The 19,297-nt window shown below is 34.0% G+C and overlaps 1 protein-coding gene across 3 annotated transcripts; it reads right to left on the bottom strand.

Moving 5' to 3' along the window:
- Window positions 2,389–6,409, bottom strand: LOC109845325. Of its 3 annotated transcripts, none has more exons than XM_020414562.1 (2): window positions 3,678–6,409; window positions 2,389–2,540 (listed from the first exon to the last, which is right to left on the bottom strand). In XM_020414562.1, the coding sequence occupies exon 1, from the start codon at window positions 6,356–6,358 to the stop codon at window positions 3,725–3,727; it is 2,634 nt and encodes an 877-aa protein (XP_020270151.1). In that variant the 5' UTR covers window positions 6,359–6,409; the 3' UTR covers window positions 2,389–2,540; window positions 3,678–3,724. The 3 variants fall into 3 exon arrangements, with proteins under 3 accessions (XP_020270151.1, XP_020270152.1, XP_020270153.1); XM_020414563.1 differs by lacking the exon at window positions 2,389–2,540 and adding an exon at window positions 2,554–3,590; XM_020414564.1 differs by lacking the exon at window positions 2,389–2,540 and adding an exon at window positions 2,554–3,496.

Raw genomic sequence — 19,297 nt, 5'->3', positions numbered from 1 at the left:
ATAATGAATAAAAACCCAAAATATTTTAACTTCCTCATTATTTAACCTTTTATTGAAGCCCGGGATCAAGCCAAGTACATTATAGAAGTCGGAGAAATAAAAATTCAATATGAAAAGAAATCATATTCAAGATGGTTGGCCACAAAGAAACAACAACATCTCCCAATCTAGAAGGTGAAATTTAACATATATATATATGAAAATCGCCTATCTCGACAAGACGAAGTCATCTGCCAAGTTAGATTTTTGATACTAGTATCGATACCGGTATCAATACCAGTATCAATACATATATCGATACCAGTATCGATACTAAATGTGCAGTTACGATTTAAAGGCTAAAATTGATTAACTTGAGAATCAAGTTTAATCCAAGGATTCTCATTCATTGTTGTAGGCTATAAATAGGGGTAGAAAGTGAGGGGTTAGTGTGAAATATTTTAAAAAAACTCCGTTTGGAGAGGATGGTTACCCTTAGTTGAGAAAACCTTTCAAATTGTAACTTTTTGTTGTAATTAATAAAAAGTATTTTCGCATCTTCATATTTTTGTTTTCTTCTCTTTGTTTGATTATGAAGATGAATGTGAGATGAAGATGGAGATCAAGATGAAAGTTTGCCATCACCTTGAGACTAGAACCCTCTTGGGATGTAAATATTCCCTTTGTTAATAAATTTATCTTTGCTTTCTTTTCTTGTTTAAATAGCCAAGACTTTCCTTAGATTTATTTTCATGCTTAATAGAGTAGATTTACTTTCATGTCTTTACTTTCTTGCTTTAAATTCTTACATTTATTTCTTACAATTTATTTAATAGTTTAGATTTTTTTGTACTATTCGTCTTGAGGCTAGAACCCTCTTGGGATTAGTTTTTATTTTTATTTTTTTCTTTCTTTGATTCGCCTTGAGGCTAGAACCCTCAAAGAAATTGTTTTTTTAAGACGTGGAACTAATACTTGTGGGAACTCTAAAAATTGCATGAAACTAGCTAGTGGGTTCAATTCTAAATTCCTCATATCTCAAATTGAATTCTTATCTTTTACTTTCTTTATTTCCCTTTTTATTTTTTATTTTTCTCTCATTTGTTTCTTGATTTTATTTATTTCATCTTTCTTTCTTCCCTTTTGTTAGTTTTGTTTACACTTATACTTTATCACATCTACTCTTTATCTTTCCACTCTCAATCTCATTTTTTTTACATACAATCACTCTCATTCTCTCTATCTCTCCACAATCACATTCATCACTTCTAATTGTCACACACATAACATAAGAACTGATTTTAATTTCCTCCTACAAATACCTTCCTCGTTGGATCGATAACTTTTTATATTATAACTTGATGGTTGTGCACTTGAAACTCTAGAGGTATACATTAATGCCCCGTCAAGTTTTTGACGCCATTGGTGGGGAAGGTGCTTATAAGTAGGATTTTATTTATTCTTTAGAATTATTAGCACACATAAACCAGAACAAAATAAAGAAGTACTGCAAAATAGCGGCTAACGACTTTCCTAATTGTCACACACACATATTATTTTGCAGTACTTCTTTATTTTGTTCTGGTTTATGTGTGCTTATAAGTTTTTGGTTAGAAGCTAGTCTACTCTTTTTATTATTTATTTATTTATTTTATTTTTCGATCACAGTCTACCCAACATGTATAACTCTGTCGACTCATCTGCACAAAGAAGGCCATGGGACTCGGATCTTTCCCACTTTCTCCACCTCCGTTGACTTGGACTTCTCCCACATTGCCTCCAACTCTTTAGCCATGACTTAACACCAAGCGTACTAACACCAAGCTTACTGACTTCTAAAGTTTAAAAGACCCCAGAAGACAAAAGTCACCTCATCAAAAGATGATAAGGCAATCCCTAAGCCTCGATGAGCAGCATGCTAGGAGAGGACGCCCTTACCCACACTTATTCCTTTGATTACCTTAACGGTAGCTTTCTAAATGTTAATATCCTTTGAAAATCATAACAAACTCTTTGTCAATATCTGTCAATTTTGGAGGAGAAAATTAGATTGGTAGGAAGAGGGGAAATTTCCTACCTGATTTTATAATTCTAAAAAATCGCTTCTGATTTCTTATCTAACTAGCCATGTTAAGGAATAGCACTCATTCTGCATTAGTTGGAAGTCACGAGGCTAGATTTATGTTGCCATCGTGCTCTGTTATGTGTGACGAAAAAGCTAAACTGTAATTCCAAAGAGGTAGGTTGCAATCAATTATACATGAAATTGGAGGTAATTGAAAAGAGTATACACATCATGCATCTTGATCAAGTTCCCTCGTATGCAATGAAAAAGCTACAAGTAATCAGTAACGAAGCGTACATCTTGAAACAAGATAGCCGCATCCGGACTTGAAGAACAACAAGAACTGCAAAAAGTAATGCACATCTAGACTATCATAACCAGATTGAAAACAAACATTTCATAAGACCAACACTGAAAAAGATAAACCGACATAGACGAAATATTTAAGTCCAAAAGAAATAAAACAACTTCCTTCACGGTCAAGCACTCCATTCTCCTGCAAGACAAAGTAAACTTTCTCCCTTAGCCAAATGTAAATTGTCATGAATCATAATAATCCAGACCTATATAATGCAGGTATGCAAATTGTAAGATAAGATTAGACTAAAGTTTATACAAAAATATGTGGAGATTAGAGTGCTTTGCCATCAAGTCTACTGTCTAACATATTGGTACGATAAAAGAAGTGGACATGAAGCACAATGAGATTACAATGTGGATCAATCAAAAAGTCAGTACTCATTTGACGAAAGAATCAGATTTTGATTCCAAAATTTTCACCTTTGCAAGGTATCTTTGGATGATATCGTTGATATTACCGCTCTCGTTAAGCCTCCTTAGTTAGGATTAAGTCAAATTTTGTTTTTGTTCTGAGCAATATAAACTGTCTAGGGCATGAATTCTATTAATTTTTATAAGAAAATCAAGCACAGAAGAATCTAAGACTTCACATATTATCTTCGTGTTGATTCCTCATTTTGGTCGAAGACACTAAAATTATTAGTTTCTACTATCATTTTAGTTCCAGACTATCTCCGATGTGACACGGTAAAGCCTTATATCTGTCTATTTATAAGTAGTCAAGTTACCAATCTGATTACTTAATAGGTGAGATTTGCTACAATTTGTATATAAGTAGATAGCCAGAGAGGTTTTAAACCCTTAATATCCATTATAACATCATAACATTGTCTTAAGGAAACAAACTTGACTGACTACAAATCCATAGGTAGAAGAGAGGCACCATACTTTTGAAAGTTACTCTAGTCCGCAAACTAAAGAAACACAGTAAAAAATGAAACAAAGTGCTAAGTATTATTAGCACACATAAACCAGAACAAAATAAAGAAGTACTGCAAAATAGCGGCTAACGACTTCCAAACTCCATATTTTTGCAGTTAGGCTTGAGTGAAGCTAAAACATTTTGTCGATGATGCATCATCAAGCACAATTCTGCAATCACATGATTCGCTTGAATATAGTTGCTCAGGGAAGAGAAAATCAGGTACAGGAACTACTATTGCATCAGAAAATTTACACAGGAACCCTTCAACAAATTGAAAATAACAGTAGCATGATAATCAAATAATTCAACATGCATGAGAATTAGGAAAAAAAAAAGTAATGATGGTACCTTATTCATTCACTGATGCAAAGCTAGACTTATATCGCACAGAGCGACTAAGCAGTAATAACAGGGACCGCCTCATATCCAGTAAACCTTCTAAATTTGTGAGGAAGAAAGCAACGACCACCGAACTTTTGTTGTAAGAAAATGAGGGTCGTTAAGAATGCCCCTCCTAAAGGAATAATGATATCCGATACAGTGGAATAATAGTCGCCATCGGGGCTAGCATAAATATACGAGAAATTGAGGTATGGCATATAGTTGTGAGCTCGATAAACGTCATAGAGATGAGGAAGTGCATGAACTGCGGTAGTTCCCATGTAAAATATAGGAGTGAGTGCCTTATCTTTGGAGTTCGAAATCACGTTGACAATAATTTGAGGAAGGAGAAAGCCATCAAGTATCAAGCCGACATAAGATATCAGAGCAGTCCATATCATCCTACCTCCTTGAGTTTCATAAGTTTTCGAATGAACGAACCAAGCAATTAATCCACCAGCCAAATAAAATGGAAGGCAGAATCGTAGCACTTTCCATTCGCCAATCCAAATTCCTGTTTTGCTCTCATTTGAAGATCTAGCGGTCCAAACCAATTGAAGAAGACGGAGCTGAAGCAGGAAAGCCACCATGGTCATCACTCTTACTATTACCTCATTCACTTCCAGCCATCCACCACTCAACGTAACATTGTTCCTTCTTTGCTTCAATACGAACAAGGACTCAAAATTGAGTACTAGAGGGACCATATGGCCTAGAGTTAAAACAACAAGCATAGTGATGGATATCGATGGGAGCACACCATGGTTTTTTCTGACGTGAAATATCTGAAGCACGTTGAAAATACATGAAAACGTGAGGGAGATTATTACCATAATTATCTCCATATCCATTCTCGCGACTGTTTCCATAGCTTCTATACTGTACATGCCATATGATGAGATTTCTAAAGGACCGAAGTAGAGAGGGTCGGATTTTTTCCTTGTGCTCCAAATAGTCCCATTAAGATGTCTAGTACTGCCACTAGAATTCCTGATAACATGTTCTTCATTGTTCATTTTTAGTGGAGATAACTGAATACTAATTTGAATTTTACAGTCTTCAGCATAGCTCTCCTCCGGAAGTTTACAGCCAATCATGCAAAATTTGCCTGTTCGAGAATTGTAGACCCCTTCCGCTGAGATATATGTACGCAAACTATTATAGGATCTGTAACTTATTGTATAGCTGACATTCAAAAGACTCTGGCTGCTGCTATGGTTCTTGCCGAAAAAATATACATCAGAAGAAATCCCGGAAAATGAAAAACCATAAAATCTGTCTCCAATAGACAAAGGCGTTGCGTAACCCCACATCGAACTTCCATTGTCAGGTCTCACATAGAGATCAAATCTCAAGTCTTCAACGGAGTTCTCATTTGGATACCTCTCATTCCGATAATTTACAACTTTGGTACTGCTGCAAGTCGTCATCATGGAATGGGTTTTAGTATACTCATACTTGGCACCAGGAAGGACATCGATATTTCCTCCTAAGCTCCGAAATGAAATTGAACCGAAATATCCAGGATCACTATCTCCTTTGAGACTCCAGATACGTCCAGCGATGTTACTTCGGTCCTTAATTGTAAATATCCCAGGAAACCAGAAGCTCAATCCAATTGTGCAATCACCAACAAAGGAATTTTTAGAATTTTCCTTTGTTATTATTACTGGGCAAGCCAGTAGACAGAGGAGCTTCTTCTCCAAATCCCAATAGCCCTCAGCAACTAGCGAGTTTCCAGGAACCAAGAAGTTACCATAGCTACGAGCACTTCCGTTAGAGAAACCTATGTACATATGCACTTTGCCCTCTTCTGTAGTATGAATTACATTCAAATTCATGAAACTAGGCAAGAATTCAGTCGAGAATGGGCTGCATTTCTCAGCAGAGCAGCCTCTCTCATATTCCAACTGAAACTCTCCAGGCAACAGATTTTGAAGGTCAGAAGTTGTCTCAAGCCCGAGAGAAAGTTTAGGGACTTCTACACGAGAGCAAATTTCGCTAACTCTAGACATCTGGGTATAGATATAATTGTTCTGCGCATAGCCTAAAACTGAAATTTTGTCGAAATGACTCGGGCTATTGGAATCATCCAGGCTTTCAAGTTTCCCACTAACAATACTGTAAGATATATTTGAATCTTTGGGATAATCTAGGGTGAACATAGCAGAGAGTTTGGAGGAAGTACCATTTTCTTGGCTGAGAGATCCAGTGCCCGTCATGCAAATCTTCTCCATGGGCTTGGACCAGAAACCAGACAACTGAAAATTTGCCACCTCCGCACTCTCCAACAATCTGTGCGGTGCCAAACTAAATGAGGCGACTCTTGTCGAATAACTTGACGTGCTTCCCGTGGTAAGGCGGCCAGTGATGTAAACAGTCCCCGGTGTCTGGGTCCGATAGACGTTGTTGGTGTAAAAATTGAATTTTCCATTGGAGAATTTCCCTCGCCCGGAAAAGTATCCCCCGGAGATATAAATAGAGCTGCTCGTGTCGACGGAAAATCTTGAAGAGGTTGGCTGGGGTACAACTGCATTGCAGTGTTCAGCATAGGGGAATTTGGCCTCTGAGGAGAGGCAAAAACAGAAGAAGATGGTGACTGAGAGGAACAAAGAAGAAAGATTTAGAGCAAAGTTTGAACTGGCCATTAATTTGTGCTGGTTGTTTGAGGAGGTTCAGTTTGCTTATTTTTGTTCTTATAGAGGTTTCAATCTGGACCAAAAGCTAGCGTTGAAAAGTAGTGACAATAAGGTTTATCGATCTGTCTTCACAGAGTATTAAAAAAAAATCGAAAGTTATTGGCCGCATCACAATCAGTATAAAGATAATAATTTTAGTATTCACGCCTTAGAATTTTCTGCACGCACTCTAGTCTACTGGTAGATGTTGACGACCACAATAACTGTCTAGATAAGCGAATAGAAAAATATATTAAGTCAAAAAGAGAAAGCTAATAGCTCAAGGTTACGTATATAATGTAATATTGTAAGAAAGAAAATTCTTTTTAAATGGAATGAGACATATAAACTGTGTCATGTCACACAAGGAAAGTTAGATTTTCCATATATTGAGAATTTATACCTAGTATTGTTGTCAATCGTAAATGGGTTAAGTGTGAACAGACCGCCTTGCAGTATTGGTTGATTGCGGATAGACCTCCAATAGTTATATTTAATGTGCGCGGCGGAAGCTCCAAACCACACGAACAAGAACGAGATAAATCACACCAATAAGCCAAACACAATATCACAGCAAGACAAACGAATTTTATGTTGTTCGGCAAGTTACCTACGTCCACGGGGCGAGGGGGGAGTTCTTACTATTATAAATCAAGAGAATACAAATAGGGTTACAGATCTCACCAAATAACCCCTAAAACAAAGCCTCTAGATCTCTCACAAATATCCAACAATTGGATGCAGCAATCCCCTCTCAAAAACTGCTCAAAACGTTCTTGCTTAACCCTAATTAATTAGGATTAGACTTATATATCAACTCAGAAACGAAATAGGCATTGCAGTCGACCGCAGAACCACTCGCGGTCGACCGGATCCAACTACTGAGACTACAAAACCCTACAGGGTTTGGCCGGTCGATCGCAATACCCATCGCGGTCAACCGCAAAAACGATAAAAACTTTCCTGAGTCTCTAGACTTTTGGCGGTCGACCGCCGCGCCACTCGCAATCGACCGCGACCTGATACTGAACAGAACTCATCCTCTTGCACAGACCGTCGTACTACACGTGGTCGACCGCACAGCACCCAAACATGTTCCTTCGTCTTTTCCTATGGTCTTCGTCGCTATGCTCGCCATTTCTTCAATTCTTCATATCGGCGAACATTTCTATCAAAACTGAGCTCTCATCAAAACATCCAAATGTCCCACTTGTTACGTCCAGGACGAAGTGAAAACAACCCACTTCAACTGACTCAATCCACAATAAGTCGGGAACCCAAACAAGAGCTCAAACAATCTCCCCCCATAAAAAATAACAAATCTAACCAGCTGCATCAAACAAGACTGCTTATGTATGCTCTTGCCCAAGAAATCAAACCGAACGTGGTTCACCCAAATGACCTCCAAAGGCCCTTAATACTGAAGAATGTTCAATAGCTTCAAACAATAATCAAATTTCACACCTGAAATAACTCTGTCAACACATCCACAGAGTTATCCTTCGTGTGGACCTTCTCTAATATGACGTCACCATCATCCAATATGTCCCGAACAAAGTAGAATCTGATATCAATGTATTTCATGTGTGCATGATAAACCTGGTTCTTTGCCAAATAGATAGTCGATATGCTATCATAATATACCCGAAGGGTCTCCTGTGTAATCCCCAAGTCCTCCAATAGTCCACGCAACCACAAAACCTCCTTAACTACTTCAGTCACTGCCATATACTCCGCCTCTGTAGTAGAGAGAGCCACTGTAGACTAAAGTATACATCTCCAACATACAGGTACTCCTGCCAATGTAAAAACATATCCTGAAGAAGACCGGCGCTTGTCAAGATCCCCCGCATAATCTGAATCCACGTAGCCAATACAATCCTGCCCATTCTTCTCACTCTTTTGAAAAATCAGACCAACATCCATGATGCCTTTAACATACCATAGAATCCACTTCACGGCCTCCTAATGATCCTTCCTAGGGTCGTGCATGTACCTCGATACATGCTCACGGCATGTGATAAATCTGGCCTCGTACACACCATCGCATACATCAAGCTACCCACTACACTAGCATATGGTGTTGTCCTTCTTGTTTTGATGATATTTAACAAACAATTTACTTCTAATGTTGTTTGTCTAATATTTGTATAATTCTATTTATTGTAAACAAATAACATGTTAGAGGATGGATGGAATTACGCTTCAACGATCATATCCAATGGAGGTTGACGGAATAGTGGGTGAAGCCTATGCAATTCAAGTTCAAGATCCAAGTTCTAGCTTCATCCGTAATGTGTACCAAGTCAAGCTTATTGAAGATCAAGATCAAGCTTGGGTAATATTAGTTTAGGTTTATATTATGTGTGTTGGTACTTTAAGCTCAATCATATAATATATATATATATATATATATATATATATATATGTAGTCATACATATACATATTTTAGTTTTTGATTTCTATGTATATGTAGTCATACATATACATATATGTTTCTATGTATATATATAGTTATATATCTATACATACATAGTTTTAAGTTTTCGTGCTTATAAATATGAGATTACATATTTATTATTATGTTTTGGTTTAACTATATAGACATGAAACAAATTTACATTCATATATATAATCATATGTTTCATACTCTATGAAACAAATTTACATTCATATATATAATCATATGTTTCATACTCTATTTTGTTTAAGAATATATTACATAGAATATTCATATGTTTCATACTCTATTTTGTTTAAGAATATATTACATAGAATATGCAATTTTGAGAAAATATTATTTTTTTAGTTTATGGACTTAACAATAATCATACACATCTTTTATTAAGTCTACAAAATTATTTTGTAATGTTTCAAAACGTGGTTAAGCTAAAATGTCAAAACTCATGTGTTAACATTTTTATGTTTTGGACTATTTTGTAAAATAATGATATTTTTCATTTGGGAGGTCCTTTTTAAAAACCAGTTTTTGTAGCATGTTTATTATCATGTCTACAATTATCTCCCAAATTATCATAATTTTTAGAATTTATTTGATATTTTTAAACATGGTTTAAAGTTAAGTTTTTCTGTGCATTTCATATCTGTGCATGTTTAGTCGACTCATTATTCGACTCATGAGTCGACTCATAAGTCGACTCACGAAGTACAGTGGAATTATGATTTTTTTTCTGCTGAGTCGACTCATATAAGTCGACTCATAAGTCGACTCATAGGTCGACTTATCAGAGAGTCGTTGCATAGTAACGGATAGTTTTCAGATTTGATTATTTTAATATTTTTATGGAATTTTGTTGGATTCTTGGGCTGGTTTCTTCAAGCCTATATATGCCCCCTTTACATTAACTATTTCATACATCCAAGAGAATATTTTAACAAAGTTTTAATAAGATTTTAAGTTTTGTTTAGTGTTTGTTTAAAAAGCTTTTAAGCGTTTGAGAGTTTGTTTTGTGAAAACAACTTCACAAAAGCAAAGTGGAGATCATCCTTGGTGTTTGAGCATTCACTCTTCTCCCTCTCTCTTGTTATTTATAGAAAAGTTTCCCTAAACTCAATCTAGCTTTACATTTATATTGTTTAATTATCATTTTATTAAGCTAGTGTTTATATTGAGTTTAGTTGATTTTATTTACTCTTTGTTTACACACACAACCATTGAGCTTATTGTATTTACATACATTGTATAATTGGGTTGTGGAATTGTGTGACTTAGAGTATGAGCTTACATTGTGTTCTCATCCATTATAGAGAACAAATTTATTTGTATTTGTGCCTAATTGTGAAGTTCACTTTGTAATACACTTGTATACCGAGAGGAGTATGTGGTGAGAGACGTGGTCATCCCAAGAGGAGTAGGGTAGGTGGTAATGCCTAGAGAGAGGTGGTAATTTCTAACACTTGAGGGAGACACGGGCTAGAGACCAACACTTGAGGTGATAGTTAGTGTAGTTACATTGTGAGTGTTGTAAAGTTTTTGGTTAGCTAGAAAACCGTATTGTGATGTGTAAATATTTTTCGGGTAAGTGTAGAAAACCCGGTTGTGATAGTGGAGATCTCCTCGAGGTGAGGAGCGGGGACGTAGGCCATGGGGACCAAACCTCGTGAACATATCGTTTGTTTGTGATTGCATTGGCGCACTTTCTTTTGTGTTTATCATTATATCGGCTTTGTCAATTGCTCATTGTTTATATTGCACACTATCTTATTTATCTTGTTTATAGATTATTTACCCTTGTATTATTTATATATCCTTGCATATATTTTATCATATATCTCATTGCTAGGATATATCCATTTGTTCATATTGCATATTCTTGCTCATATCATATTGTATATCTATCTTGCAAGAATATTTCTTGAATAAGTTTTACTTGGCATTTAAATCGGATTAGATTAGTATAAACCCTATTCACCCCCCCCCCCCCCCCCTCCTCTAGGGTTCTTTCCTTGTGGCATTAGGGTCCCACAATTGGTATAAGAACTTTGTGCTCTTTAATTTAAGGACTAATCGCCTTGAGTTAAAGATCCAAGTTATCTTATTTTTGTGCTAATCTAGTTTTGTGATTTTATTATTATCTTGCTTGCACATATATATATTATGGATATGTACGGTGCACCTTGTTTAGGCTATGTCATCAATATTGCTCCTAGATTTGATAATTTCCCTTATGCTCAATGATGTGTTAGATTTAAACTTTTTGTTCGATCTAGACACTTCGATTTATGGGAAATTATAGATGATACTTATGTTGTGCCCACTTCAGAGAAATCCAAATGGAATAAAAATGATCATCGTATGTTTACCATAAATAAGCTTTTGTTAGAATTTTTACATAATGCGTTCGATTTCATCTATGTCTAACAAGCTTGATTCTTTTGATAGTGCTTACACATTATGGAAACTTATAGAAGCACATTAAGAAAATTTGGAGGCGATCCAACAAGCATAGGAGGATTCCGTTTCTAGTTCATGTGGAGCTTCATTTTTATGCACACGGCCACTAGGCGATAGCCCTAGTGTGGTAAGCTAGTCCGAAGCCAAATATGATTTATCTTTTGATGAACTCGCCTGTGCTAGTAAAAAATTATTGCATGCCTATAACAAATTGCATAAAATTTTTATTGATTTACAAAACAAGCATGAAGGTTTAAAATCCAATCATGAGAAGTTAGCTTCCAAATTTGATATCATTTCTCAAGAGAATGATGCTCTTAAAAAAATAATAATATACTAAATTTGGAAAATAATAATTTAAAATTGGATATTGCTAACTTGACTCATGACAAAAATAATACCATGTTAGAAGTAAAGATCATAAAAAATGATACTGCTTCCTTCATAAATGACTATTTATGTTCTACTTCTAATAAAAATGCATATGTGCCAAATAATGATGAGTTGAATCTTATTAAAAAACGCATTTCATCTTTAGACTCAACTCTTGTTACATGCATGGATAATCATAAGAAACTTATGAACATGTGTGCTAAGTCTCATGCTACAACATCTAGACATCTCATACATCATGTACACATGTATAGCAAAATTTACAAGTGTTCAAATTGCGGCCGAAAAGGCCGTATTGCTAAATTTTGCTATGATGCACATAAACCTACAAAGACTAATATTAATGCTCCTTGTGCATCTCATAAGGCTTCTTCATCACATAAACATTCACATGCTTGATGCGGCATAATTACGTACCAAAATATGTTGCAAGTGCACAATCGTGTCAAGTTATAGTATAAAGATATCGATCCCACGAGGAAGGTGTTTTGGAGGAGAAAATATAAAATCGGTTCTTATGTTGTGTGCGTGACAAATAGGAGTCATGAGTGAATGTGATTGTGGAGAGATAATGAGAGTGAAAGTGATAGTGTGTAAATCAATGTTTTTGAGAGTGGATGTGAGTAAAAAAATAAATGTGATCAACAAGGCAAGAAGGAAGAATGAATAAAATTGAGAAACAAATAAAAAATCAAGAATGTAAAGATAGCGGATTCAATTAAAGATATGGGTAATCTAGAATTGAATCCACTTCTTAGAAAAAGGTGATTCCCTAGAGGGTTCTAGCCTAAAGGCGAATCAAAGAAAGTAAAAATAAACAAAAAGAAAAACTAAACCCAAGAGGGTTCTAGCCTCAAGGTGAATAGTGTAAGAAATTAAAATCTAACTACAAAATAAATTGTAAAATCTAAACTATAAAATAAATTACAAGAATTAAATGCAATAAAATAAATCTACTCTATAAACATGAAATAAATATAATCTATGAGCATGAAATAAATCTAAGGCAAGAGGGTTCTAGCCTCCTTGCTATTTAAACAAGAAATAAAATCTAATTACAAGAATGAAAATAAATCTAAACTAATAAGCAATAAAAGAGGAATAAGAAAAACAAACCTTTAAATTAATCTCCATCTTCATCTTCATCTTCATCATCCAACAAAGAAAAGAAGAGAAAAATTTAAAGTTGTGAAAAAATTATTTTATTAATTATAACAAAAAGTTATAAATTTGGAAGGCCTTCTCAATTAAGAGTAGTCCTCCTCTCCAAAAGGAGTTACAAAAATTTTCACACCCTCAACCCCTCACTCTTTAGCCCTATTTATAGTAAACAACAATGAATGAGAGCCCTTGGATGAAGACTTAAGCTCTAAGAAATCATTTTTAGCCTTTGAGCTTTTGGACTTGAATTCTTTGGCCTTTTACTTGTTTTCTTCATTAATTCAATGGGCTTTTTGTTGAAAAAAGAGATCTTGAGCTTTATTCTTCATTAACCTTCAAATTCTTCCCATAATTACTTCTCCAGCAGAGAAATTCAGATCGTGCTTCTTTGTACGAATATTTGTCCATGATATGTTCCGATTTCAAAGATGCCATAAATACAAAAGTTATAGATCTCGTTCTTATCTTTCCAGAGAATATTTATTCAGCCAATTCCGAGTTGATACGAGAGAGATATGGCCAAAATATCAAATATTACCGAGATATCCAAATTGCATGATTTGTTTCCTTTTTCATAAAACTTCTTCATTTGTTCCTTGATGGTATATTTATTTTTCTTGGGCTTTTGGGCTTGTACTTTTGGACATTTTCTTAACATTTTGGGCTTCAATGCTTCATTAAATATTGAAAGAAATTATTTGGCTTCATGGGCTTCATTCTTTTGCTTTTGGCTTTGGGCTTTGGTGTTAAATCAATGGGCCTTTGTTGAGAGATGAGAGTTTGAGATTTATTCTTCATTAACTTGTAATTAAAAGATAAAAATAATTATTAGTGGTATATTTATTCATAAATAAATAAATAATAAGGGTATAAAATTATAATAAAATATGATTATCAATGCTCATTCTCATAAAGTTCATCATAAGCATGCTAATATGTATCATTTGCGAAAAGTTTCTAAATCGCAAAATATTTCAAGTAGACCAACATTATTTCAAAATATTTCACATTTGCAAAATAATCTTAAAAGACCATCTATGTTTGCAAATGTTTCTCGTGCACATGTTTATGGTCAAAAAATTAAATGGGCCTCTTTCATTGTACTTATTACAATCGGAAATGTCATTTGCATAATTTTTCCTTTGACCGTGTTCGTGCACCACATGCGCCCAAATGGGTTCATAACCCTAGGGCTTTGAGATTGAATGATAGGGGTCATGTCCCTAACCAATCCGGCACCAAGAATGCTTGGGTGCCAAAATCTTTTTTAAACCAAAAATTTTATTTTTTTTTTATTTTTCATGTCTTGGTTTTGAAAAACGTGTTTTGTAAAAAAAAATTTGAATAAGAAAACAATTTTTCTTTGATTAATTCTTTTGTTTTCATGATTACTAGTTTTGATTTTTCATGAGAGGTTTATATTTATGTAACCCCCTGGGTTTATTGAGTGTTTATTCTCAAATCATGTTTACCGAATGCTAGAATGATTATATGGTTGGAACAAGCTTAAGAGCTTGATATATTGTTACCTCTCTTAAAATTCTTTTGTTAAAGATTTTGTTTTGATTTGTTGCTTTGAATTCATTATATTTCACTTATATGATGATATTTATATGTTTGTGCTCATGGATCATCTATTCGTTCCTTATAATGTATTCTATGAGTGGTTTGATCTTGTTCTATAAAGAAAATTTTCTTTATTGATCAAACATTATTCTTGGACTTAAATCTTGATTTATGATTTTATTTGATTGATTTGTTTTTATTTAAAAATTTTTGCATGATTCTCATGTTCCTCTTTTGATTTCATAAATCTATTCTTATACACTATGTTTTTATAATTGTGTAATGAGACACTTCTTTTATAATGACATATCAATATGTGTTCTCATTGTCTTGTTTGTATGTGAGTTATGTTTAGCATATCTTTCATTTATGCTTACTCACATGTTTTTGCCTTAGCATTAATTTCATATATCCATTAAGGTATTTCTATAGGGGGAGCAATCCCTATACTTGTCTTATACTCACCCATGCTTATATGTAGGTGAAGCTTTCGCTCTTTTCATTCTTAGTGTTTTCCCCTTTTTGATGTTGTCAAAGGGGGAGAAATATTATGAGCATATTCTTTTTGTTTATATACATGATAATTATAATATTGTATATTCAATTTTCTTTCATGCATATATTCTTTTTGTAAATTGTTTGTCATCATCAAAAAGGGAGAGATTGTTGGCCTTCTTGTTTTAATGATGTTTAACAAACAATTTACTTCTAATGTTGGTGTTGGCCTTCTTGTTTTAATGATGTTTAACAAACAATTTACTTCTAATGTTGTTTGTCTAGTGTTTGTATAATTCTATTTATTGTAGTGTTGTTTGTCTAGTGTTTGTATAATTCTATTTATTGTAGACAAATAACATGTTGGAGGATGGATGGAATTGTGCTTCAACGATCATATCCAATGGAGGTTGGCGGAATAGTGAGTGAAGCCTATGCAATTCAAGTTGAAGATTCAAGTTCTAGCTTCATCTGTGATGTGTACTAAGTCAAGCTTATTGAAGATCAAGATCAAGCTTGGATAACATTAGTTTAGGTTTATATTATGTGTGTTGGTACTTTAAGGTCAATCATATATACACACACATTATATTGGTTTCCTTGTATATATATAGTTATATATATATAAACCAAAAGTTTTTGTTTTCATATATATATATACATATTTTAGTTTTTGGTTTCTATGTATATGTAGTCATACATATACATATATGTTTCTATGTTTATATATAGTTATATATATATATACATACATAGTTTTAAGTTTTCGTGCTTATAAATATGAGATTACATATTTATTATTGTGTTTTGGTTTAACTATATAGACAAGAAACAAATTTACATTCATATATATAATCATATGTTTCATACTCTATTTTGTTTAAGAATATATTGCATAGAATATGCAATTTTGAGAAAATATTGTTTTTTGGTTTATGGACTTAACAATAATCATATACATCTTTTATTAAGTCTACAAAATCATTTTGTAATGTTTCAAAACATGGTTAAGCTAAATGTCAAAACTCATGTGTTCACATTTTTATGTTTTTGGACTATTTTGCAAAATGATGATATTTCTTATGTCAAAACTCATGTCATCTCCCAAAGTTTCATAATTTTTAGAATTTATTTGATATTTTTAAACATGGTTTAAAGTTAAGTTTTTCTGTGCATATCAGATCTGTGCACGTTTAGTCGACTCATGAGTTGACTCATAAGTCGACTCACAAAGTGCAGCGGAATTGTGATTTTTTTCTGCTGAGTCGACTCATATAAGTCGACCCATAAGTCGACTTATCAGAAAGCCGTTGTACAGTAACGGCTAGTTTTCAGATTTGATTATATTAATGTTTTTATGGAATTTTGTTGGATTCTTGGGTTGGTTTCTTCAAGCCTATATATACCCCTTTTACATTAACTATTTCATACATCCAAGAGAATGTTTTAACAAAGTTTTAACAAGGGTTTAAGTTTTGTTTAGTATTTGTTTAAAAAGCTTTTAAGCGTTTGAGAGTTGGTTTTGTGAAAACAATTTCACAAGAGCAAAGTGGAGATCATCCTTGGTGTTTGAGCATTCACTCTTCTCCCTCTCTCTTGTTATCTATAGAGAAGTTTCCCTAAACTCAATCTAGCTTTACATTTATATTGTTTAATTACCATTTTATTAAGCTAGTGTTTATATTGAGTTTAGTTGATTTTATTTACTCTTTGTTTACACGCATAACCGTTAAGCTTATTGTATTTACATACATTGTATAATTGGGTTGTGGGATTGTGTGACTTAGAGTGTGAGCTTATATTGTGTTCTCATCCATTGTAGAGAACAAATTTATTTGTATTGGTGCCTAATTGTGAAGTTCACTTTGTAATACACTTGTACACCGAGAGGAGTGTGTGGTGAGAGACAGGATCGTCCCAAGAGGAGTAGGTTAGGTGGTAATACCTAGAGAGAGGTTGTAATTCCTAACACTTGAGGGAGACATGGGCTAGAGACCAACACTTGAGGTGGTAGTTAGTGTAGTTACATTGTGAGTGTTGTAAAGTTTTCGGTTAGCTAGAAAACCGTATTGTGAGGTGTAAACATTTTTCGGGTAAGCGTAAAAAACTGGTTGTGATAGTGGAGATCTCCTCGAGGTGAGGAGTGGGGATGTAGGTCATAGGAACCGAACCTCGTGAACATATCGTTTGTTTGTGATTGCATTGGCGCACTTTCTTTTGTGTTTATCATTATATCGCCTTTGTCAATTGCTCATTGTTTATATTGCCCACTGTCTTATTTATCTTGTTTATAGATTATTTACTATTGTGTTATTTATATATCCTTGTATATATTTTACCATATATCTCATTGCTAGGATATATCCCTTTGTTCATATTGCATATTCTTGCTCATATCATATTGTATATTTATCTTGGAAGAATATTTCTTGAATAAGTTTTAATTGGCATTTAAATCGGATTAGCCCCCCCCCCCCCTCCCCCCTCTAGGGTTCTTTCCTAGTGGCATTAGGGTCTAACGTATGGATCCTTCAATATGTAATCTCTGTCCTTAACTGAAACAAGTGACATATTAGCTAAAATCTTGAAATGGGGAGCCAATAGAGTGCTAACTACTTTTGCATTGCCATCAAAGATGAATTTCATCAACATCTTCTGCAAGTAACTCCTTTGTGTAAGCTTCAATCTCCCCTTCACCATGTCTCTCTTGATCTCCATACCCAATATCTTCTTTTCTTCTCTAAGATCTCTCATCTCAAACTCGGATGATAGCTCCTCTTTCAACTTTTGAATAGCCGAAGAATTCTTGAAAGCAATAAGCATATCATCAATATATAAAAATATATATATGTGCTCACCATCCTATAGCTTGTGCATGTAAACACATGGGTCATATGGGCTCCTCGTGTACCCATTGTTAGGTCCTTTTATTTTGATGATGATTAACAAACAATTTACAACTAATATTGTTTATCTAGTATTTATGTTTTATATTTTTTTTTTCTAGGCAAACAATATGTTGGAGGATAGATGGATTACGCCATAACGATCATATATAATGGAGGTTGGTGGAATAGTGGTTGAAGCCTTGCAATTCAAGTTCAAGATCCAAGTTCAAGCTTCATCCGCAAGTGTTCCAAGTCAAGCTTATTGAAGATCAAGATTGCTTGGGTAACATTTAGTTTAGGTGTTATATTATGTGTGTTGATACTTTAAGCTTAATATAATATGTTGATGCGGCATAATTATGTACCAAAATTGCAAGTGCACAATTGATCAAGTTATAGTATAAAGAGTTATCGATCCCACGAGGAAGGTGTTTTATAGGAGAAAATATAAAATCGGTTCTTATGTTGTGTACGTGACAAATAGGAGTGATGAGTGAATGTGATTATGGAGAGAATGATTGTGATTGTGTAAATGAATATATTTGAGAGTAGAAGTGAGTAAAAATAAATAAATGTGATCAACAAGGCAAGAAGGAAGAATGATAAAATCGAGAAACAAATAAAAAATCAAGAATGTAAAGATAGCGGATTCAATTAAAGATATGGGTAATCTAAAATTGAACACACTTCTTAGAAAAGGGTGATTCCCTAGAGGGTTCTAACCTAAAGGCGAATCAAATAAAATAAAAATAAACAAAAAGAAAAACTAAACCCAAGAGGGTTCTAGCCTCAAGGTGAATAGTGTAAAAAATTAAAATCTAACTACAAAATAAATTACAAAATCTAAACTACAAAATAAATTGTAAGAATTAAATGCAAAAAAATAAATCTACTCTATAAGCATGAAATAAAATCTAAGGCAAGAGGGTTCTAGCATCTTGGCTATTTAACAAGAAAATAAAATCTAACTATAAGCATAGAAATAAATCTAAACTAATAAGCAATAAAAACAATAAAAGAGAAAAAGAAAAGAAATACAAACCTCTAAATAATTCTTCATCTCCATCTTCATCATCCAACAAAGATAAGAAATATTTAAAGTGGTGAAAAAATTATTATTACTAATTGTAACAAAAAGTTACAAATTTGAAAGGCCTTCTCAATTAAGAGTAGCCCTCCTCTCCAAAAGGAGTTAAAAAAAATTTCACACCTCTAACCCCTCACTCTAAACCCCTATTTATAGTAAACATCAGTGAATGAGAGCCCTTGGATCAAACTTGAGCCCCAAGAATGCAATTTCGGCCGTTAATGAAATCTGGAGGACTTCGCATCGATACAGGCATCGATGCCCACATCGATGCTAGCATCGATGCTCTAATAAAAATTCTGACTTCACGGTTGGCTTCGTCTCGTCGAGATAGGTGATTTTTATATATTATATGTTAAATCCCACCTTCCGGATTGGGAGATATCGTCGTTTCTTTGCGGCC

Source organism: Asparagus officinalis, chromosome 6 (assembly GCF_001876935.1).
Source record: "Asparagus officinalis chromosome 6, Aspof.V1, whole genome shotgun sequence".
NCBI classification, from domain to species: domain Eukaryota; kingdom Viridiplantae; phylum Streptophyta; class Magnoliopsida; order Asparagales; family Asparagaceae; genus Asparagus; species Asparagus officinalis.
Note: the sequence above shows the minus strand (reverse complement) of the source record. Positions and strands in the feature narration are given on the sequence as shown.